The sequence below is a fragment of the Asterias rubens genome, chromosome 11 (genome assembly GCF_902459465.1).
Source record: "Asterias rubens chromosome 11, eAstRub1.3, whole genome shotgun sequence".
NCBI lineage: Eukaryota > Metazoa > Echinodermata > Asteroidea > Forcipulatida > Asteriidae > Asterias > Asterias rubens.
Window position 1 is genome coordinate 11,581,665 of NC_047072.1, and position 24,058 is coordinate 11,605,722.

The 24,058-nt window shown below is 38.9% G+C and overlaps 2 protein-coding genes across 2 annotated transcripts; one reads left to right on the forward strand and one right to left on the reverse strand.

Annotated features, from left to right (window-relative positions):
* Positions 1-5,659: 5,659 nt before the first annotated feature.
* LOC117296712 (F-box/WD repeat-containing protein pof11-like) lies at positions 5,660-6,576 on the forward strand (the record flags this gene model as incomplete). Its single annotated transcript, XM_033779754.1, has 1 exon — positions 5,660-6,576. A coding segment is annotated over one exon (825 nt), but the record flags the coding sequence as incomplete, so codon positions are not given.
* A 13,366-nt stretch (positions 6,577-19,942) lies between these two features.
* LOC117296325 (atrial natriuretic peptide-converting enzyme-like) lies at positions 19,943-23,833 on the reverse strand. Its single transcript, XM_033779188.1, has 4 exons — positions 23,563-23,833; positions 22,790-22,927; positions 21,485-21,607; positions 19,943-20,493 (listed from the first exon to the last, which is right to left on the reverse strand). The coding sequence occupies exons 1-4, from the start codon at positions 23,645-23,647 to the stop codon at positions 20,372-20,374; spliced, it is 468 nt and encodes a 155-aa protein (XP_033635079.1). The 5' UTR covers positions 23,648-23,833; the 3' UTR covers positions 19,943-20,371.
* Positions 23,834-24,058: the final 225 nt, after the last annotated feature.

Sequence of the window (24,058 nt, forward strand, 5' to 3'; positions counted from 1 at the left end):
ATTCCATGAAATGCTTTACTTTTTGAGAAAACGTTGAAACAATTATCAATTCTCGATATCGACAATAACTGATTTATTTTAAACACATGTCATGACACGGTGAAACGTGCGGAAACAAGGTCGGGTTTTCCCGTTATTTTCTCCCGACTCCGATGACCGATTGAGCCTAAATTTGCACAGGTTTGTTACTTTAAATGTAAGTTGTGATACACAATGTGTGGGCCTTTGGACAATACTGTTTACCGATGTTGTGCGATTGCTTTAAAACAGTAAGGCCGTGTCCGAAACGACGACTTCGGCTACAGCTACGTCTAGATCAGCGCGTCTACTAGTGTTGAGGAATAGGCAGACGCGCGCGATCTAGCCGTAGCTCTAGCCAAAGTCGCCGTTTCGGACACGGCCTAATATATATTTTTAATTCTTGTCTTGTGAACATAATATTGAGCCCTGTAGTCTTGTGGAATCCCCTACCCCAACTCAGGCCCTGCTGCTGTTTCAAACGCAGCTCTCATGGTGATATGCTACTAGCAACAACACAGAGAAAAAGTAACCTCTATGGTGTGGAACCAAAAATTAACCATGGGCACTGAACATGACTAACCGTAGAATAAGCCTTTTTTGAGTCATTGCGGCCACAATACTACAACACCAGAGGTTTGGGTATTAATTTGTGTGTATACATCCAAACCAAACAGTACACTCCTATCACGTCCGCCATACCTCAAAAAGGCGAATATACCACCTCCTATCAAGGTCATTATGGCTCAAACAAAATAAAATGAGTTTACCTCCCCCTACCAAACTTGCTTAGCAGATTACCTTATGTGTCTCTCAATCAAAGCTTGCTAAGCAGATGAGTTTACCTTCCTCTACGCAATTTTGCTTCATAGCAGACAAGTTTACCTGTCGCCCAACCAATTAAAGCCTGCTTAGAAGATGAGTTAATCTGTCCCTACTGTATGTCTCTCAACCAAAGCTTGATTCACAGATAAACTTATCTGTCTCCCAACCCAAGCTTGCTTAGCAGATGAGTTTACCGTTCCTCCAACACAAAATTGCTTAATATCATATGAGTTTCCTCACTCCAAACCAAAGTTGCTTACCTTCCTCTAGGCAAACTTGCTTAATAGTTGAGTTTATCTGCCTCTCAACCAAAGTTTACTTACTAGATAAGTTAACATGTCTTGAACCCAAGCTTGCTTATTATTATTATTATTATTATAATTATGCATTAGGTACGCTGTTCATAGTAAAACCATATCACAGCGCTTACAATAGAAAGAGCAATATTATTAAACATTATACAAACAAAACAGTAAAAAAATCAATTAGGAAAGAGGTATGTTTTGAGAACATGCTTAAACACACCCACTGATGGAGCAGATTTAATATAGGAGGGAAGTTCATTCCACTCCTTAGCTGCTGTTACTGTGAATGTACGATCTTCTAAGCGATCTTAGAAGAGGCATCATGGCGGCGATCTAACCTAAAGATAACACGTGCAGCCCAGTTCTGCAAACTTTGAAGTCTCTTAATATGCACCTGTGGGACTTCTGTAAGATGAATTTACGTGTCCCACTACCGAAACCTGCTGAGCAGATAAGTTTATCTGTCTCTCAACTAAAGCTTGCTTAATAAATGAGTTTACCTGTCCCCCTACCGAAGCCTGCTTAGCAGATAAGTTTATTTGTCTCTCATCTAGCATGAGTTTACCTGTCGCCTAACACCGAAGATTGCTTAACGGATGAGTTAACATGTCCCCTTCCCAGATTTATTTAGCAGATAATTGTATGTCTCTCAACCTAAGCTTGCTTATCAGATTAGTTCTATCTCCAAAAACAAGCTTGCTTAGCAGATGAGTTTGCCTGTCCCCTACCCAAACTTGCTTAGCTGATGACTTTATCTGTTGTATATAAATTTTAGTTGAGCTGAACAAAAGAAGCAATTGAATAGCGCTAATCCGTGGTGGTGCTCTTGACAATAGAAGCTACCACAGTCGCTGCAGAGATTATGCATGTGGTTTCTTCTTCAGGCTGACTGGATCTCTCTGTTGTTAAGAGATTTGCAGTTGACGAAGAGCTGTCGTAGCAGATGAGTTTATCTGTCTCTCAACCAAAACTTGCTTAGCATATATGAGTTTACCTGTTCCCCAACCAAACTTGCTTAGCAAATAAGTTTACCTTCTCCTAGGCAAACTTGCTTAATAGTTTATCTGCTTCTCAACCAAAGTTTGTCTAGTTGAGAATTTTTGTCTCCTTACCCAAGCTTCCTTAGCAGATGAGTTAACCTGTCCACCTACCCAAACTTGCTTAGCAGATTAAATTATCTGTCTCTTAACCAAAGGTTACTTAGCAGTTGAATTTACTTGTTCGTCTCCCAAAACTTGCTTAGCATATTAGTTTAATTGTCTCTCATCCAAAGCTTGCTTAGCAGATGAGTTTACCTGTCCCCAACCCAAATTTGCTTAGCAGATGACTTAACCTGTTCTATAGTTGAGCTTAACAAAAGTAGCAGATGAATAGCGCTTTTCCTTGGTACAGCTCCTGACATCAGAAGCTATTACAGTTAGGGATTGGGCATGTGGTTTTTCTCCTGGCTGGCTGGATCTCTCTATTGTTAAGAGATGCGAAGTTGACAAAGATCTTTTGTACCACTTGGGTACCACTTGCTTAGCAAATGAGTTTATCTGTCCACTACCCAAACTGATGACTTTATCTGTTTTATGGTTGCGCTGAACAAAATCATCAATTGAATAGCGCTGATCCTTGGTAGTGCTCTTGATAGAAGCTACCACACTCGCTGCTGAGATTGGGTATGTGATTTCTTCTCCTGGCTGGCTGGATCTCTCTATTGTCTAGTTTTTGGCAAATATATTTTGTACCACTAGGGTACTTCTTACTTGCTCGGCAGATGAGTTTATCTGTCTCCTGACTAAAACTTGCTTATAGAGGATGAGTTTACCTGCCCCCTACCGAAACTTGCTAAGCAGATAAGTTTATTTTTCTCTCATCCAAAGCTTGCTTGTAGCAGATGAGCGTACCTGTCAGACTACCGAAACCTGCTTAGCAGATGAGTTTATCTGTCTCTCAACCAAAGCTTGCTTAGCAGATGAGTTTACCTGTCCCCTTACCAAAACTTGCTTAGCAGATAAGTTTTTGTTGTCTCTCATCCAAACCTTGCTTAGCAAAATGAGTTTACCTGTCCCACTACCGAAACCTGCTTAGCAGATGAGTTTATTTGTCTCCCGACCAAAGCTTGCTTAGAAGATGAGTTTACCTGTCCCCTTGTTTAGCAGATAAGTTTATTTGTCTCTCAACCAAACTGGACCAAATTTCGTGGCGGTCTTACAACATAAATCTGCGCATTCGGCGCCAATAAAAAGAGCGTTGTTTTATTGTGACAGAGGCACAGAATTCCAAGGTTAGTAAAGTGCCATGAAATGGTGGGACAATCTTTGCGGATAAAAGACATTTCCATTGTTGATAAACAACTGTTGGCATGGTTGACCTAATTTTTGCAAAACATTTAATCGAGTGAACAAAATATATTCTGGCAAAATTTAAAAAAATTGCAACATTTTTAATGAAAAAAAATTATTCCTATGATTGGTGGCTTTGTCTGCAATAAACTCAACTTTATTTTTGAATAGTTTTGTGACATAATTTTAAAATGTGGCAAACTGTTTGAGTTTTGCATTGATTTCTTTTCATAGTTTTCCAACCTCGGTTGGCAAAGAGGACATAATACCATTATACGAACCATGAGTCCAATATCTTTGTATAATACACTATAGACAGGACCTTTATATTGCCCTTCAAATACTTAATAAACGGATCGGCTGTCTGCTTTGTTGCCGTTTTTTTGCCGTGTGATAAGCAGCTTTATTTGCGATTTAGGATTAATTAAGTACTTGTTATACAAAGTTTCGCTTCTCATGCAAGTAATGTACATGTCACAACTATTGTGATGGGACGCCATTTCCTATAAGCTCACGATGTAATATGCAGAGGTAATATGCAGAGTTACGGTGGCTGTACCCTAGCGCTTTACAAAACTCACGTGCAGATAAGAGCACCGGACTCAAGCTCTTGTGTTTCTGTTCAGCAGAGTTTGGGTTGAAATCCCGGTCGTGACACCCGTTACCGCATGTAGAAAAAGTACCCCATAAGTTACCGCATGTATGAGGATTAAATGCAACATAACCCATGCGACTCATGTGAACCGTTTATATTTTTTTAAATGTTGGTATCCTTTTTCCACTTATCGGGAGTCTTTACCTTTTATAAGTATTTTTATCGTTAGGCTGAACTTTTAGATTAAATGCAACTTACATCTCCTCAGTCTTGCCTTCTTCATCTTGTGTGTAATTTATTTGAACTTTTAGAGAGAAATACACCGTCCCTTTTGACATGGGTGGGGACGATCTTTGTCAATTTGCTTGACAGATTCGTGGTGACTTATATAAAAAAAGGACTAATGTTGCTTGAAAAATAGTTTATTGCCAACCTTTACATACTATGTTTCGTAATGAATGTTGTGATACACCAACCATGTTGTGGTGATAGTGGCACGTATCGTTTTCATAATTATAACTGCAGTGAAACTGACATTTGGAGCTCAACAGGGGGCTGTTGAATCCAGCACGTGGGTGAGGTATTGTACATCCTTTGCTTTGACTTAAAACCTATACAAGCATCTAGTTTAAGAATCTGCTGCGGATAAAGCCACAATGGGCTTTTCAAAAACCCATCTAAAAATGCCACTCCTGTGGATCGCCTCTAAATCGGATGACGTACCTAGTGCAAGTCTAATTCATACACACGGTAAATAAATAAATAAAAATAGGTTCAAGTGTGCATTGATATGGCATAATATTGGCAAATCCATGCGTGTTGAGAGTTCGTTGCGATCAGCAGGCTCAAATGCAGTTGTGGCAGCCATTGACAAAGTATATTATGTTAGACCCAACACTGGAAAGTCTGCTGTGCTGACTTTTGCTGAGATTGTACGTGTTTCCCTCGGTGCGTAGCCGAGTCATTCCTTCTTCTATGATCAAGTGTCGTTTGAAATGTAAGTCAAATGTCTGTGTGTGTTTCTAACTACCAGTTAGACTAAGTTGAGCTATAGATTCTAAGGTCGTGCATAAAATACGAAGGCACTCCAAAACACGGCCCAAGTTTGAGTTGAAGCTCGACTGTCGACTGCTATGAGCTGATTGGCGTCGCCAGGCGCATCAGCTGCACCCATTGGGTGTGTTTGGTGATTATAGGGCCAAATGGAATATAAATACCATGCAAGAAGTACCTTTATCATCCTCCCTGATGAAATCAATAGGGTAAAGCATTACTCTCCCTGCATTTCATCATTCATACAAGATTTGCCACACGACCTTAATTGTTTCATTTCAGAACAGTGGCTATACAGTGGATGCTTATCCTCTATGACTAAAGCAACTGGACTTGAATGAACCCCTATCCGCTCCATCCCTCCGCGCCCACCTCCCCACTGAACCAGATAATTCAATCACCTTCAGTAACTGACTAAAAACCTTTCAGCAAAGACAATGGAAACCAAGAGACAGGGAATAACCATTAATGACTCGGTAGGTAAAGACCATCTTACAACTCTACCTCATGAACTAACGAAGTCTATATTTTAATATCTGGGTGCAGTAGATTTAAGTCACGTGGCTTCCTGCAACAGACATTTGCGTAATGCAGCAAATACAGATTCGCTATGGCGCCCTCTATGTCTGAGAAATGGATGGGAACGCTATGGTAGCATTACTGATCTCACTAAGGAAATCCCGTACAAACCCCAGGATGTTAGTGGCGGACGGAATGACGTGTCATTCAATATGGCTGCCATAGTCAAGCAGGACTCAACGATCAATCTTGTTGCTACGTGCAGATGGAAGGAAGTCTACATGAAAGCAAAACATCTTGAGAACAACTGGAAGAACAAACGTTTTCTTGTCAGCAATTTAAAACCTAGAGACATGGACGCAGGGCTGGACAGTCGATCAGTTGTACGTAAGGTGGTTATCGACAAAGACTGTCTGGTGGTTGTAATGTCGAACGAAACAATTCAAATATGGGATGTTAAGACTGACATTTGTCGACGCCTTATTCCAGCTTTCAGTGAAGGTGTCGCGTGTGTTAGAGTTTGTAATAGTAAACTTGCTGTCGGTAGTAAAGACGGTGTGGTTCGTATAATATTCAGTGCCAACACTGGAGAGATATTGCATCTCATGCAGGGAACCAAGGAAGAATATATCGACCGAATATTCATTGATACAGAGTTGGTAATAAGTTCAGCTATACCGGGGTATATTACTGCAGATGATGCTAAACACAAAAGATTCGCTTTTCCGTATGATGTAGCTCTATTGTGTGAATCCATTGTAAATAATAATTGTAATTCTAAGCCTTTAATACGAAAAATGGGGCTCCATTGCAACTCTCTTCTTGCGACCCTGGTTTAAAAAAGATCGTTTACATTATATTAATTCTTGTCATGTTTAACATCATTGCGCCAATCATCTGTACAATGGGAGACGTGTTAAAACTCTAGGTGGCAGCAGACTCACCAGACAAATCCATTGTTCTTATAGTAATGTGAGCATGCTCAGAACGGCGTGAACAATGGAAACTTACCTGGGAAGTCTGCTGCCACCTCCCGTTCAAAAGTCTCCAATGGGAAACTTTAGAATATCTGCCAATCGCCAAGAGAGGGCGCTCTTCGCCAGGTAATGTCAACAACTTAGGAATAGGAAAAGCATGAGTGACGGTCATTGACAGCAAATACCTTGTGTTTTGCGTGTTTTTGATTTTGTATTTTTAGATTTAGCCAAACTGTATTTTGTTTTTCATAACACATTGCCAGCATAAACCAAACTGTTCTGAAACAGGACGTACTGGACACGAGTTCCCCAATGATAACAAGCGGTGTGCATGAGTTTTTGGGAGTGTTTCTTCTAGGGTAATTAGCAAAAATTCCAAAAAGCTGACTTACCAAAAATTGAGAAGAAATCTGAAGTTAAGTTGTATGACAATGTATCTGATTTAATTTTCAAGAGGCTGAGAGACTTCTAAATATTTTTTGAGTATTTTTGAATGTTTAGCATTTACCATTGCCCTCTAGTGGCAGAGCTTTCAAAAAGTATCTCATTGTTTCCATCATGCGCCACTATACAAATCCTAAACAAGAACTTGAACATGCTCATCACATAGTCTTGGATAAGACCGGTGGGACCGAGCGATTAAAGGTCGTTGGAGATCCGTCTAATTTATAGTGGCTCATTTGAATGAGGTCAATGGGTTAGTGGTCAGTTTACCAGCCTGTTCGGCCATGAGTTCACATTAATCTCTTTGACAAGAATTCGTGTCGTCCTATATACAAAAAAACGTAATGAAAATAACGGATTGGCTGTCTGCTTGGGCCTTTTACAGAGGACAAATTAAGAAATTGTCTTTTGTTCTTCTGCTCTGTGCTAATGCAGCTTTATTTAGTACAATTTTTTTTATTTATTAATTGTTTAATCGATGTGTCACTTAAAACTTTGATTCACCGATTACAATATTAATTTTAAAAGCCGTCTACAATTGAAGAACACAAGAGATTATTCTAAGTACGACTTTAAGCGTCATGAGAGTGTACACAACTACTTGCAGTTGTGAAAAGGATCACCCGATAACCCGCTGTCAATAAGCGAGGCTTGATGGAAAGGGGGGGGGGGGGTTACAATGCTTAAACCGTCTCACATGTTGCCACCCGCCATGTTCCTTGTGTGGCGGTAATATTTTGTTGGTAAAAAACACATTTCAAACTTGGCAGCCAGAGGCCGGAATGGGTTTAAAATACATACATAGCAACAAATAAAAAGAAAGACATTCAAATCGCACAAAGTATAAGATTAACAAAACATTCTTTACAAGAAAGAAAATTTGCCCGAGGGCATCAAAATATTTGAATCAGGGGCAATAATCCGTTTACTAGCTTAAGTTCGTGTTGGAAATTAATGTTACTGCTTAAAAAAACGACTACCACTACAAAACCAACCCGAGTAAGACATACTAAGTAAAAACAATAATGTGGGGTAACTTCCTTGTCCTATAACCAAAATTATTATGGTCTAAAATTGTACTATTATGAATCGCATCGTGAGCTTCAGGAAATAATCAGTTCATCATAGCAAGTGTATTAAATTCGGTTACACAAAATTAAAGATTACAAAACTGTCGTCTTTTTTCAGTTTTCTTAATATTTATCAGTTATCATTATTTTTTTATATCAAAAAAAAACACGCAGTGTTTGGAGCTGTCAGATTTGACTAAACATCCAATGTGGTACATACCCCATAAGTGTTATATCCCTAGAGATGAGGGGGGCTGATCAGTGACAATTATGTTTGTGCATCTTTGACGGTGAAGCAGAATGATATAATTAAACCTATATTTTCATGGGCGGAAAATTAAAAAAAGGAAGGAACCTTTTTGTAATTTGAAAATATTGAGAATTATTGACAGCTCCTCAAAGTCATTGATTGTTAAACTGAGCCGATTGTATTTGGTATGTATATGTAAAAGAATCATAGAAGATGGAGCTATACCTTCCCTGATGCAAAACAATGGTTCCAAGACATTCGACTACAACTCTCCTTTAACAATTCTTCAACTTTGAGTTTTTTTTTAGTGTTCATCATAAAGATGTGGTGTTTTTTTTTCTCGATGATGAAAATATTAGCCATGATAGTTCAATCAAACAGGCAAATACCAAATCGACGTATCAATCTCTTATTAAAATGACACCAGCTTTTTTTTTCATTTTGAAATGTTGAAATAAATGCCTCACAACGAGAACTAACAAATAGGGGCCTGGTACTACATGAAGGCAACGAATACAACAAATTTGTTGCCCCTGGCCATTGCCTTTGTGCTCCTTAAACAATTAAAAAAATACATTTTTTAGTTAACTCATAAAGTTCCCTTTACCCACAAACATGATGCATCAAGCCTGTGGTAAAAACTTTTAGAAGAATAAGCCAATTTACATAAAACCAATAACTAAAGAATGATCGCCAACAAAAAACAAAAATAGGCCTGGGGACCACAGTAAGATACTAAAATTAACCAAAGCGTTCTGATTATCTGAGTACGGTGTCATGTGAACTATTACAATAATTTGGTTACTAATCACATCATTTATTTACTAGTTCAATATTGTGCTGTCCTGTGTATATAATTAAAACATACCGAGGAAATGAGTTCCGGATGAATTAAAATAGTTCTAGTTCCTTGAGTATCTATCGTTACAGCATATTCATCAAACTTTATACACGTCAGTAACCACATTCTATAAAACAGTGTATGTTACTGTTATGCAGTATGTTCGGTAACGCCTATTTTTAAATGCTATTGGTAATTTTGTAAATTTATTGTTTCAATTATACAACTGATGTACAGAGACAAATAGCCATAGATATTCTTTCAGATTCGGAGAATGAGGAATACATGTAGGAATAAATTTCTTCTCATAATGATTGGAGAACAGAATTAGAGGGTTTCGAAGTCCGTTCCTATGTAGATTTCAAAAGTAGATTTTGATGTTTACATTTCTAATGGGATTTCCTGGGGGCGTACCCACGGGATGCCCCTCTCTAACCCAGAGCATTGTACCGTAACTTGCTTACCCCATCCCTTACAACGGGGGTTCGAACGATTTATACAAAATAATGTTCATTTACGATTTTGCTTTTTGTTTTCCTTTTCTTTTTTTCACAACATGATAGATTCGTTGTGGTTTGTGGAGACTCGAGTATTTTGCATGAAAATTAGTATTTGAATCAATATGGATGATCAACCTTGTAACTGTGCCAAGTGTTTACAATAATTACACACCCTTGCCCCTTATCAAACCAACCTGGGTTTGCTTATAGGGGCGTGGCCTGTTCTCCCCCCCCCCCCAGCTTACCCCACAGTCTAATTCTTGTTTCCAATGTCAGCATAAAGCATCTCCTCCTCCGTGTTGATGATTCTTGCCGATCCTCGCGATAGATTCAAGTCAGCGTAGATCAGACCTTCCACATTCCTCTGTCGTGGGTCATCCTTGACGATCCCGTCCTCTTCACGCTCTGCCGTCTGCTCTGGCGCGGTCTTGGCTTGGGCCATGGTGCTAGCTCGGCATTTGGAGAGATGGTACGGAATGACGCGTGGGGGTTTCTGACCGGACTGTTGACGGTCAGCAACGCGTCCTGGTACCGGCAAATCCTTCACAGCGACGGTTGATGTTGGATGCTCAGGCGAGATTCCATGTTTAGAAGGATTATTCAAAGTCTGAGTCTTGTCTGGTCCACGATTCAGCTTCGAGCCATCCTTCCCGCCTCCGGATACTTTCGAAGATGCCTCCTCAGATGAAATGGCGCCCAGTGTCTTACTTTTGGTGCGACTTTTATCCACCAAAGCATACACGGACTCAGGATGATTCTGTTTATAATTTTGTTTCTCCCCACCCTTGACTGATCCGTGAGTTTCAATGGACAGAGGTTCGTCCACATTGTCCAGATCATGATTTGACTCTACCTGCTGGTGTGAGTCCGATTCCACTACTACAGTAACCGTTTCCTTTGGGGACTCTACTGACATCTTGCCAGCAGAGCTAGTGTGGTCATTTTCTTGATCACACCTTGGTGTATCTCCGTGCAGTTGGGTTTCTGCTATCCCGTCTGCATCACTTTCTCCTCCATCATCTTGAGGTGTTTGAGATTGACGTCTTTCAATAGTCTTGGATTGAGATCGTCCTCTAAAGACAAGAAAGTACATGAGGGTTACTATGAGGAGAACTAAGAAACCAGCTCCTACAGCTCCTCCTACTAAGGTGACTGTATATCCCGAAGACGGGCTCTTACTTTCAGGATCGGGATCTTGCTTCTTGGTCGGTAGAGGGGATGGTGTGTGTGGTGCAGATGGGGTAGGCTTTCGATCTATCGGTCCACTTGGTGGAGGGTCGTTGTTGGTAGCTGGAGACGAGGTTGTTGGTGGCTGTCCAGGATGCCCTGGGCCATGAGATCGATCAGATGGGTTGTTTTCAGACGTCACTATATTTCTATTGGTTGTCATGGTTTCTTCCCTTGGAAGGACATATAGGGATGCATGGGAACTACTTCCGGTAACTGGGGTCGCTCCTTTCAAAACGAAACATACCACCGTCAGATTGTTTTCTTGTGATTGTAGATTCATCATTGTCATCATCTTGTTGTTGTCACTAAAGTGAACAGTCTTAGTCTCTTTCAATAGTATTTGCCGGGATTCACCTCGTGATATTTCATACCAGTTGAATTTATAACCATTTCCAACTGTTCGACTTGTTTGACAATTAAAAGTTACATTTTCACCATATCGCTTTACACTGTTTGACGGTGTAACGGTGGTGTCTATGGGCGAAGCCACATCTAGTTGCGCTTCGTTTGAGTGTTCAGTTTTGACTGAAGGGCGATGCCTGTAGATATAGCAGCGGTAGTAGCCCTCATCATTTGGTATCACGCTCTGTATATGTAAATACCACGTACAGCCTTGACGTGACGTGGTGTACCTGGTTTCATCCACCTTGTTGTTATACACTTGTAGACCTATAGAAATAGAGTTCTGGCCTTGTTCCCAATGCAAAATGTATTCAGTGTCACCAGCATCACATTGTACATTTTGGAGGGTGCAACTCAACGACACTCTTCCCCCTTTCACGACGACAATGTCAACTGGGTGTCTCCTGAATAATGACATCCCACGTGACCCACAGATCGATGTCATAACAAGAATGAGCAGAAACATTGTAAAGCTGTCTAGAATGAGAGATGAAGTAACAGCAAAAACTGCAGTCTTTCCTTTGATATGAAAACCAGAGATCCTTACGAGTCACTCCTCAACTTAAAAAACAAACTTGTAAAATGTTGAAGACGGCCGCCTTAATACAGCCTCAATACAGGAAATGGTTTAGATAAAAATGCAGACTTGGTAAAGGAAGCTCGCCTTTTATGGTATTAACAATGTGTGTTATCCTCTCGTATTTTTCTTCATGTCCTTCCTGTTCTACTTCTTAAAGACACTGGACACTATTGGTTATTGTCAAAGAACAGTCTTCTAACTTTGTGTATCTCAACATATGCAAAAAATAACAAACCTGTGAAATTTTGAGCTCAATTGGTCATCGAAGCTGCGAGATAATAATGAAAGAAAAAACACCCTTGTCACACGACATTGTGTGCTTTCAGATGCTTGCTTTCGAGACCAAGCTCAAAATCGAATTCTGAGGTCTAGAAATCAAATTCAAATGTTTTAGTGGAAAACTACCCCAGTCTCGAAAACTGCGTTACTTCAGAGGGAGCCGTTTCTCACAATGTTTTATATCAACCTCTCCCCATTACTTGTAATCAAGAAAGATTTTATGCTAACAATTATTTTGAGTAATTACCAATAGTGTCCACTGCCTTTAAACCAGTAATGACTGACAACTGTGGTTTTAATTAGACAGACTGTGGTTGTTGGCACCACTGACATTGTAGTTAGCAAGAATCTACATAAACTCAATAAGACATCAAGCTTCTCATGACTGTCTCCAAAGAAAACGAAATACACAAGTTACGAGTGGCAATCATGTGGTTGTTCTTGCCAAGCTTTTGTGTTTTCCCCCATCTCAACTTCGTGTGTTATTGCGGAAATTGGAAGAGGAACAAAAGAAATAAAATGTAGAAATTAGACAAATAAAAACTAATCAGTTTGGCATTAAAGAGTTTTGTTGTCTGAACCATTATGCAGTCAGGCCTACTTGGCATTGTTTCATGGACTGAAGCTGATTGCCTTTATAAATTATTTATTTTTTTTTAAAGGCAGTAGACACTACTGGTTATTACTCAAATAATTATTAGCATAAAACCTTACTTAGACAAAAGTAATGGGGAGAGGTTTATAATATAAAACATTGTGAGAAACGACGAGAAACAGTTTTCGAGAAAGAAGTAATTTTCCACGAATTTGATTTTGAGACCTCAGCTTTAGAATTTGAGGTCTCGAAATCAAGCATTTGAAAGTACACAACTTCGTGTGACAAGGGTGTTTTTTCTTTCATTATTATCTTGCAACTTCGACGTCCGATTGAGCTCTAATTTTTCCCAGGTTTGTTGTTTTATGCATAATTGTGTTGAGATACACCAACTGTGAAGACTATAGTCTTTGCAATTACCAATAGTGTCCATTCTCCTTAAGCAGTTAATATGACAGTTAAAGGATCTCTTAGTTTGAAAAAAATTAAAGACTGAAGTTTGCTGTTATTTTCACCACTCATTCTACTCGACATCTGTTGACGTGCTCTGTTCGTCTTCTGTTCGTCGTTTGAAACTGAGCACACCGCTCGAAACGTCGAGACTCATCTCACTTCTGGTTGTAAGTTCTTCAAGAACCACCTATACGGTTGGCACCTGCAACTTCTTTGTTCTGTTCTCTTTCAATACAGTCATGCGAAGCTTCTTGTCCGTCTGATTTTCAACGAGGATTTTCTTTTAAAACACCGGACACTATGTTGGTAATTGTAAAAGACCAGTTTTCTCACTTGGTGTATCTCAACATATGACACTGTCGCCGTTTTATGCATATGTTGGGATACACCAAGTTAGAAGACTGGTCTTTGACAATAATCAATAGTGTCCAATGTCTTTAAGAAGTAGAACAGGAAGGACATGAAGAAAAATACGAGAGGATAACACACATTGTTAATATCATAAAAGGCGAGCTTCCTTTACCAAGTCTGCATTTTTATGTAAACCATTTCCTGTATTAAGGCTGTATTAAGGTGGCCGTCTTCAACATTTTACAAGTTTGGTTTTGAAGTTGAGGAGTGACTCGTAAGGATCTCTGGTTTTCATATCAAAGCAAAGACTGCAGTTTTTGCTGTTACTTCATCTCTCATCCTAGACAGCTTTACAATGTTTCTGCTTATTCTTGTTATGGCATCGATCTGTGGGTCACGTGGGATGTCATTATTCTGGAGACGCCCAGTTGACACTGTCGCCGTGACAGGACGAATTGGTGTGTCGTTAAGTTGCACTCTCCAAAATGTACAATGTAATGCTAGTGACACTGGATACGTTTTGCATTGGGAACGAGGTCATCAGAACACAGTTATTTCTAGAGGTCTACGACTGTATAACAACGAGGTGGATGAAACCAGGTACACCACGTCACGTCAAGACTGTACGTGGTATTTACATATACAGAACGTGATACCAAATGATGAGGGATATTACCACTGCTATATCTACAGGGATCGCCCTTCAGTCAAAACTGAACGCTCAAACCAAGCGCGACTAGATGTGGTTTCGCCCATAGACACCACCGTTACACCGTCAAACAGTGTAAAGCGATATGGTGAAAATTTTTACTTAGTTACAAATAGTTACTTTTAATTGTCAAACAAGTCAAACAGTTGGAAATGGTTATAAATTCAACTGGTTTGAAATATCACGAGGTGAATCCCGGCAAATACTATTGAAAGAGACTAAGACTGTTCACTTTAGTGACAACAACAAGATGATGACAGCGATGAATCTACAATCACAAGAAAACAATCTGACGATAGTATGTTTTGTTTTGAAAGGAGCAACCCCAGTTACCGGAAGTAGTTCCCATGCCTCATTATCTGTTCTTCCAATTGAAGAAACCATGACAAACAACACAAATTTAGTGACGTCTGAAAACATCCCTTCTGATCGATCTAAAGGACCAGTGCATCCTTCACAATCGCAAACAACCTCATCTCCAGCTACCAACACCGACTCTCCACCAAGTGCACCGATAGATCGACAGGCTACCCCATCTGCACCCCAGACCCCACCTCTGCTACCGACCAAGAAGCAAGATCCCGATCCTGACTGTAAGATCCCTTCTTCAGGATCTATGGACTCCATGGTTACCCGAGTAGGATGGTCTCTGGCTGTTGTCTTTTGCTTTCTCTTCGTCTTATCACTCTTACACATTATCGTAACCGTTAGACGACTCAAAGCCAATCCTAATTCAACCCGTGTAGTTCAGACAGCTCCAGATGAAGATGCAAATGCGTATGAGGAAATGGAAACCCAAAAGCTGCTTCTACTGACCGTACAGAAACTTCACCATCCAGCTACCAAGATCTGATATTCAAGTAAGTCCGAAACGTCACAGACGCCATCTTAGTTTACCCGTAAGCGGCATGGGACTCCTTAAAGTCAAAGTGTTGAACCATTCGATCGTTTACGTACTATATAAAGGAAGATGTATACGATAAAACCATACCTGTAAAAGTTTCGTTTCAAACTATTTAAATTTACACAGTCAGATTCCCTTAAAGAACAGTAACTTATATTAAATGATAACATCATTATAGATTTATAACTGTCGATATAAGTATTTCTGTAAAGAGTGCAGACTTAGTAAAAACGTCGGCTTATTATTTACCCCCCCCCCCCATATTAACCAAGTTCTAAGATAAGTCATTGTTGCATTTTCAATTCATAAGGGACATAACATTTGAGAAGAATGTAAATGGAAAGGTTAAGTTTGAAAATCCAATACAAATTTTTTTCCGCAACTGCAGCATCAAACTGTAGAGCCCGTTGCTGGCGTATCAGATATGCTCACTCTTCACATTTATAACCAAGACACTTTTCACAGTGAAATGAAAGTTCTTTCCAATGTAAAAAATTAGTTATGGAATGATAAGGATATAGTACAGCACGTAGATAATAATATATAACACTCTACTACTAATGATACAGGCTTAATGTTTCCAATTAACACTTCAAATATTTCTTTATAGAATACCATTTCGACTAAATAATCTTTGTTATTTTGTTTGAAGGGTTTGGGTACTTTTTGTATGACACAAAAACAAATTGTCAACGGATTTTTAACTAAAATATTACTTGCTGAGGTGCTGTAGTTTTTCAGAAATGAGCAAAACAACATTCTCGAAAATAGTGTTCGTCTCAATAAGACGACTTCCAGCAGTTCTGGTATTAGATACCAGAAAAGGAAACATCATAAAACTCAATCTAACACAATCTTGACACAAGGGCCCAAATTCATAGAGCGGATGAAGCACAGCATATAGGTAAGCTTGACAGAGATACAAAAACATGATTGCCAGAATAGGGTTACCAGCCAAAATACAATGTCACATGTACAAGTTTTTGGCTGGTTTCGTAACCATTCTTGACAACTATTTTAGAAGAGTCAATAAATAAATATAGTTAACGGGATCGAGACGGCCGTTGTTTAACACCTTCAGCTAAAGTCCACCCCGCTGATGTTTTATTGTTCGGCCGATTTGGCGGTCATTATATGAATTGGAAGGTCTTCGAGTTTAAAATTAGATTAGATTCGATTAAATTTATTTCTTCATCATGTAAACTTAATATCAACATTACAAGTGTTGTCCCAGTCATAGACGTGACGTAAGCTTTCTACTATTGGATTGGTCCGAGGTGACGTTTGGCAGCTGCACTTGGGGTCTGCCTATAAATCTAGGTGAAAGGTGCAAATGGACGGGAATTGATCTAGGCTAAACAGGCCACTCTCTGACATTGGGTGCGTTCGTTTAGCTTTCCTGGGTCGACCCCGGTGTGTGGCGTTTTTTTTTATAGGACGAACGTGTGCAGATACTTACCCACGTTCGTCCTGGAAGAAAAAAAAAACGCCGCACACCGGGGTCGACCCAGGGAAGCTAAACGAACGCACCCATTATTCACGAGCCTCGAAATGTGACGTCAGGTAACCTGGTGGCAAATTTCTATTCATAAGCTTGATTGGGCCATATGAGTTCAGTCAACCAATTCGCGGCACGGGTCTTTTTGTTCAGCCTTTGAGCGGGTATGCCGTCGCCGTTTAAAATTTTGGGAGAACCGTCTTCGTCAAACACCTCCTATTTGCATCTGGAGACTGTAAATTGTCGCTTCTTATCCTCTGTTCTTGTAATATTAATTTGGGGCTCGTTTCACACCAGTTATAATAACTAATTATGTTAATAAAATGTGTAGATTTCTTTTTAGGTGGTCTAGTTGGGTTGTTTTACTTCAGTTTCAGTATTGTCTTTTACATTGACAGAAGAAGGTACGCGTATAATTATCCAGTCCTGCATCGTATGCACGTCATTATTCAGTAATCCATGAACGAGAAGGACCTGCGGGGTCGATACGGCACGCAACCAATGGGAAAGTTGTTGAAATCAATTGTTTGCACGTGTCAAATCTCGTCCCCTCTTTGTCTGTTTTTTTTTCTTCTTCTTTTTTCTTAGGGTTACCACAGGTAGAAAACGAAAGTATTGCTCTCTGAGTCTCTTTATTTAAGCACGCAAAACAAACAGAGCAACCAAATTAAACAGACAATGGGAGACTTTCTGGGACGATAGAGGGCAGCAGACTTACCGGGTAAATCCATTGTTCTCAGAAATTATGCGCATGTTCAGAACTACGTAAACAATGGAAATTTACCCGGTATGTCTGCTGCCACCTAGCGTTGGAAAGTCTCCTATTGAATACACAACTCGCTATTAATTGCAAAATATCATCCAGAATAAGATTTTAATAGACTCCATCACAAAAATTAGCTGCAATATCTTTATTTATTTATTTATTTATTTATTTATTTATTTATTTATTTATTTATTTATTTATTTATTTATTTATTTATTTATTTATTTATTTATTTATTTATTTATTTATTTATTTATTTTTTTAAATAACAACTACACCACTTACACCATTACAAAAAAACAAAATACTGAATATCTACAAGTTTAGTGGTAAACTTCTTATTGCGTCATAGCTGCTAACCTCAATATTATATTAAAATCCCTGTAATATATCGTTTTGCCCGCTCGCCCCAAGCGCCCCGTTAAATGTTGGCTCTCATTCGCTCCCAGATCAGCATTGACCCGGACTTGGGTCCCAGGGGGCCATTCCCATTTCTGGGTCAGTTTGACCGGATCCGTATCATTGTGACCCGAAATTTGCTTAAAAGCGGGGATTTTGACTCTGATTCCGGGTCATATTGACACGGATTTCGGGTCAAACCGACCCAGAAATGGGTCTGGCCCCCCTGGGACCCAAATCCGGGTCAGTTCTGACCCGTGAGCTTTTAGAGTGAATTGTTTCAACGCTCCAGCTAAAGGGGTTAACAACACTGAGCGGGACGGAGCAATTTTGTTCATCTGTAGAACAGAATGGCAATCCTCAAAAATTCTCCTGGTTTTATTTTTATATATTTTTTTAAGGATTTTCTTTGTTGAATAAAGTTTAAAAAAGAAAAAAATCCCCAGCGGAAAAGCAATTACGACAGTGGCAATTTTGATGTACAGAAAAAAACCATTGTGAGCGGGGGAACGGGGGATGGTAGATTTATTGCCACAATTTGTGCCGCAATTGTAGCTCTTCACTATTCGAGTTCATTTGAATACCCTTCGTCGTTTCAATCTTATAAAAATGTAGATAATTATATATTAACACAAACCCGATGTAGCGTTTTGGGGATATGGCAAAACATATACTGAGTGAATTATGGATATAAATCAAATAGGAACTACTTGGTAAAATACGTGATGTATTTTGTGTATGATTATGATGGTAATTTTTAGTGTGCATTTGTTAGTGTATATGTTAAAACATTATAGACATGCAAAACCAAAATGCCTTTCACTGCATCTATTTTACATGCGACAATAAAACATTTACAGTCTCGGGTCCATATCTAATGATTTAGGCGAATCAAAAGTGAAACAATTATGTTTCATGGACTATAATTCCAGTTTCTTGCCTACAAAACTGTAAGCTAAAGGTAGGCAGTGGACACTATTGGTAATTACTCAAAATAATTATTAGCATAAAACCTTACCTGGAAACGAGTAATGGGGAGAGGTTGATAGTATAAAGCATTGTGAGAAACGGCTTCCTCTGAAGTAACTTAGTTTTCAAGAAAGAAGTAATTTTCCACGAATTTGATTTCGAGACCTCGACCTCAAATCAACTATCTGAAAGCACACAACTTCGTGTGAACATGGTGCGACAAGGGTGTTTTTTTCTTTCATTAATATCTCGCAACTTCGATGAGCGATTGAGCTCAAATTTTCATAGTTTTTTTTTGTATGCATATGTCGAGATACACCAACTGTGAAGACTAGTCTTTGACAATTACCAATAGTGTCCAGTGTCTTTAAAACATTATAGACACGCAAAACCAAAATGCATTTCACTGTATTTATTTTCAGGTGACAATAACATATTACAGTCTTGTGATCAGATCTAATCATTTAGGCGAATTAAAACTGAAACAATTATGTTTCATGGACTATTCCAGTTTCCCGCTAGAAATTTGTGAGCTAAAGGTATACGTGGACTGTGTGTCTTGTTTTAAAGGCCGTGGACACTATTGGTAATTAATCAAAATGATTATTAGCATATAACCTTACCAGGAAACGAGTAACGGGGAGAGGTTGATAGTATAAAACATTGTGAGAAACGGCTTCCTCTGAAGTAACTTCGTTTCCGAGAAAGAAGTAATTTTTCACGAATTTTATTTCGAGAGCTCAGATTTAGAATAATATGAGGTCTCGAAATCAGCCATCTAAATGCACCATAGAGTATGGAAAGCATACAACTTCGTGTGACAAGGGTGTTTTTTCTTTCATTATTATCTTGCAACTTCGACGACCGATTGAGCTCAAATGTTCACAGGTGTGTTATTTTATGCATATGTTGAGATACACCGAGTGAGAAGACTGGTCATTGACAATTTACCAATAGTGTTCAATGTCTTTAATTCCTTATGTGTTATCTGTCATTATACCGCAGTGTGTGATTTCATTGTACAAATTGTTAGTTTCACTCTCAGTTGCTTCCCGTTGGTTTCTTTTTCTGTGCTTTATAGGGGTCTGATGTGGAAAAAGAACAGGTTCAGAATGGAAAATGGTTCTTTATCTAACAGTACAGCTTTTTCTGGTTGACACTTCACCCCCATATATAATTAACATAATACAAAAATACAAATTAATATAGATAAAACCGCTATATTTGGTGCTGTGTAAAGGGGTCGCTTATTCGAATCTGATGTAGAAAAAGATATTTTACTATACGGTTGAACTGTACAAAAGACATCTACTTTACAGAAAAATATAAATTTTATATACATGGTTCTGTATAAATAGGTCATGTTAATTTCAAGCATAGTTTGGTACACCTGGCATAGATGACAACGAGGTGACCTCAGAGTCGTGATAAAGCGCTATATTGTTTTAAAAACTGCATTTTATAAAAAGTACTATAAAACAGAAGTCGCTAAGGCAAAAGTGTCTATGATTATTTCTTACAATTCTTGTTCACTGCCACGACGATGACGATGACAATGACAAGAAAGATGACGTAACCGATGACCATTCCTGCTATCTGACCTCCTCTCCAATAGTTCCAAATAGTGGGGACTGGAAGAAACGAAAAAAGAAAAACAAAATTACAAAAGTAAAGAAGTTTGAAATAAAAAAAATGAGAGAAAGGTTAATTTAGCCACGAAAACTTTCTAAGGCATCTGGGCCCAATTTCATAGAGCTGCTAAGCACAAACATTCGCTTAGCATGAAATTTCTTCCTTGATAAAAACAGGATTACCAACCAAATTTCAATTTTTTGCATATTGTTTGTTACTGGTATTCAGCTGTTGTTTGCTTATCCTGAGAATCATGTGGAAATTTGGTTGGTAATCCTGTTTTTATCAAGGGAGAAATTTCATGCTTAGCCAATTTTTGTGCTTAGCATCTCTATGAAATTGGCCCCTGATCTGACAGTACCATTGTACGCACGATGGTTCTGTCAGGGCGAGAGCCCGGCAGCCCTCCACGGCCGTACTTTAATAACGGACCGGGTCTTCAAGTAACGCTCGTGGGAGACGGAGCGCCGCTGGCCCCCACGAGCCACCTCTCCGACGAGTGCCTCCGACTCTGCACTTTGCCGTGCACCCAGAACAGTGTCTTTCCACTGCCGGGCCCCGACTGCACGGTTCTGTCACTTTATGAGAAGACTGGTCTTTGACAATTACCAAAGGTGACTGTCCAGTGTCTTTAAATAATAAGTGAAGTTTTGTTCTGGCTCGTTAGTTTCAGAGGAGCATTTTTCGAAGCTCTGTTCGTGTTTCTCGAAAATGAGGGGACTGGCCCCAGGCATCCTTTGCCAAGCAGAGACACTTCCAGTTTTAAATCAATATACAAGTTTATGTGTGTACGACAATAAGCTTTACATGAGTTTAAAAGCTTTAGTTTTCTTCGATCTTTTTTCATTGGGATAGTCTGTCCAATCGAAGGAATATTGCTTACGAATTTTTATTTTTGTCAATGGTCCTCTTATAGCAGGCCCAATTTTTCTCCTTCGTGGATGATTGTAGTGTCAAGAATAAACGGATACAATCAAACTGAATACATACAACATTCAGGCAGGTCTTCGTCGTCACCATAGGGGCAATCCAGATTGCCATCGCAAACCTCATTATTTGACACGCATTGACGAGATGACGGGCAGTAGAACAAGTCGTAACCGCCACAACTATCTAATAATCAGTCAATTGAGAGATAACGAAACAAGTTTGCTTTTTAACAAAATGTGAAAATGTTGATATTGGCGGCAGAGCACAAGGAATAATTCTACAGCTATAAAAACAAATAGGTATAAACTTGATGATTTTATGAGTAAATCCCAATTATATTTAATTTTAATTGTTTGCGGTAACCACTGTTAAAGTCACCTTGAGGTGGTATTTTGTCAAAATAAAGCTTTTGTCACTAAAATATGTGTTTTGATGAGTGAATAAACAATTAACTAAGGTTTAAAACAATTAGTTTCCATGTTATTTACAAATTTGAAAATAAGCCCGACCCGAGAGGGCGCTGTTCGTGACGTAAATCGAGGCGCAATTAATCGCATGCAGTGCCAACACAAGATAGTGACGCTTAGCGCAAGCTAAAAACATGCCCTCAAAGTTGAAACATTCCTGATTTTTTTCACATTAGGCATGCTCCTTTATAGGTTTGTTACGTCTCTCAGGTACCTTCTTCGAATTCCCCACTAGCTGGACAAATTGTTGGGATGGCGTCATGTTTTAGAAAAGAACTTTTCTCTTCATTTCAAAAAGTGTAGTGTATTCCGGATTCTCGAAGCACGACGGCTTGAAGTGTTTTCTGAACAGCGCTGGAAAAGACTTGCAAACTGAGCCCATCTTTAGTTGCTTTGCTGCATCCAGCAGCAATACACCTGGTCGACATTGCCGGGAAAATGCAAGAAACAAAAACTTTTTCGAAACGTACAAACTCACGGCTAGGATTTGCATGTACTTGCACGTACGTGTGTTAGGTGTTCGATTGAGGCAAAGTCTGCCTCGATTGACGTCACAAAAGGGGTAGGCGGATCACCCCCGCACAACTTTATTTATTTATTTGTTTAAACATATAACTCGTTAAAAGCAATTACTCAAAAAAGTATGTTATTGTTCAGAAACATATTATACTCTAATGTTTGAAGAAAAATAAATTATATTTCCAGGTGACTTTTAGTATAGGATTGTGCCCTTCCTCAATGAATATAATCAATGGTCTAAGGTATATAAGGAAGATGGTGGAATCGAATCCCACTCAATTATTCTATACATTGTGATACACATAGGTATAAGGGTAAAATCAACATTACATTAATTATCTCAAATGGGAAAGTGCATTTTTAGTGAGACAATACTTACCACAGTTCAATTCATCGGTTTGGTCATTGCAATCATTATAACCGTCGCACATTTGATAATGATTGTAGCATTTATTCCCATCTTTGCATTGATAATCGTCAAAATAAAAAGCAGGCAAAGTACAGGGTGCCGGTCCAGCTGAGAAGATATTACAAATAATTAAATTTTTAGTTGTTCTGACTTTGTATCAAAAGTTGGATTTAAAACCTGCAAATGCGTTATACGCCCAGCTAAAGTCTAGAAATATTCGGGTTTATTAGTTATACCCATCAGTAATTAATTTATTTCCCTTATTAGGAAGGGACCAAAGGGACAATATTACTACACCACACAACATTTTTAGAGTGATTTTTCCAATGTTTACATATTAAGTGACTTCTTTATATATACAATTCATGTCCAGCTAATGTTAGTTGAATCCCTCAACCAGTAATTGGTATATTTCTCAATTTAGCTAAGTTTCTAAAGGCACATCAGTGACCTTTATTACTAAACCATCAAATGTTTTGAAGATACAGTAGTGGAAGGGTCCATTTAAGGGTATCAATCAATGTTACTCCCCCAGGTATTACACAGTGACTCAAAATGAGTTTCATGTGGTAACCAAAATGGCCCGTCCGCTCAGTGAAGGGTTTAAACAGCCAGCAGGAAACCCCCCAAAAATGTAATTGTTTTGAAATAACGAATCATTGAAAATACTTGGCAGAGTCGCAAGCAAGACTGAAAACATTCAGTTTCACACAACCAACTATAAGACTGAGATAAAGCCTTACCTTCCTGCTGCCCGTATACAATGAACACGCATTGAGTAAAAACCACCACAGCGACAGAATAAACGAAAATGGTTTTGACGGCCATTTTGTTGCAGGATCACAGGTCTGGTTAATTGTGTGTATTGACGGATTGATCATGTACATGAACGACACGGGCGGGCAGAACCAGAACTCGTGATGTTAATGGTGAATCATGGAGGAATCGGGTGAATACACAAGAACGTAGACTGTTGTTAACTTACAATGGGAAAAATGGCTGCACAATTCACGTCAATATTATGACAACAGCAACGACCTTGACACGGTAACTAACATAATCATTGTTATAACTAGGTTAAACCATTCCGCCGATAGGCACACTTGAACTTTGGTAATTACTCAAAATAATTATTAGAATAAAACCTTACTTGGTGACGAGTTATGGGGAGAGGTTGGTATATTAAAGGTAGTGGACACTATTGGTAATTACTCAAAGTAATTATTTGCATAAAACATT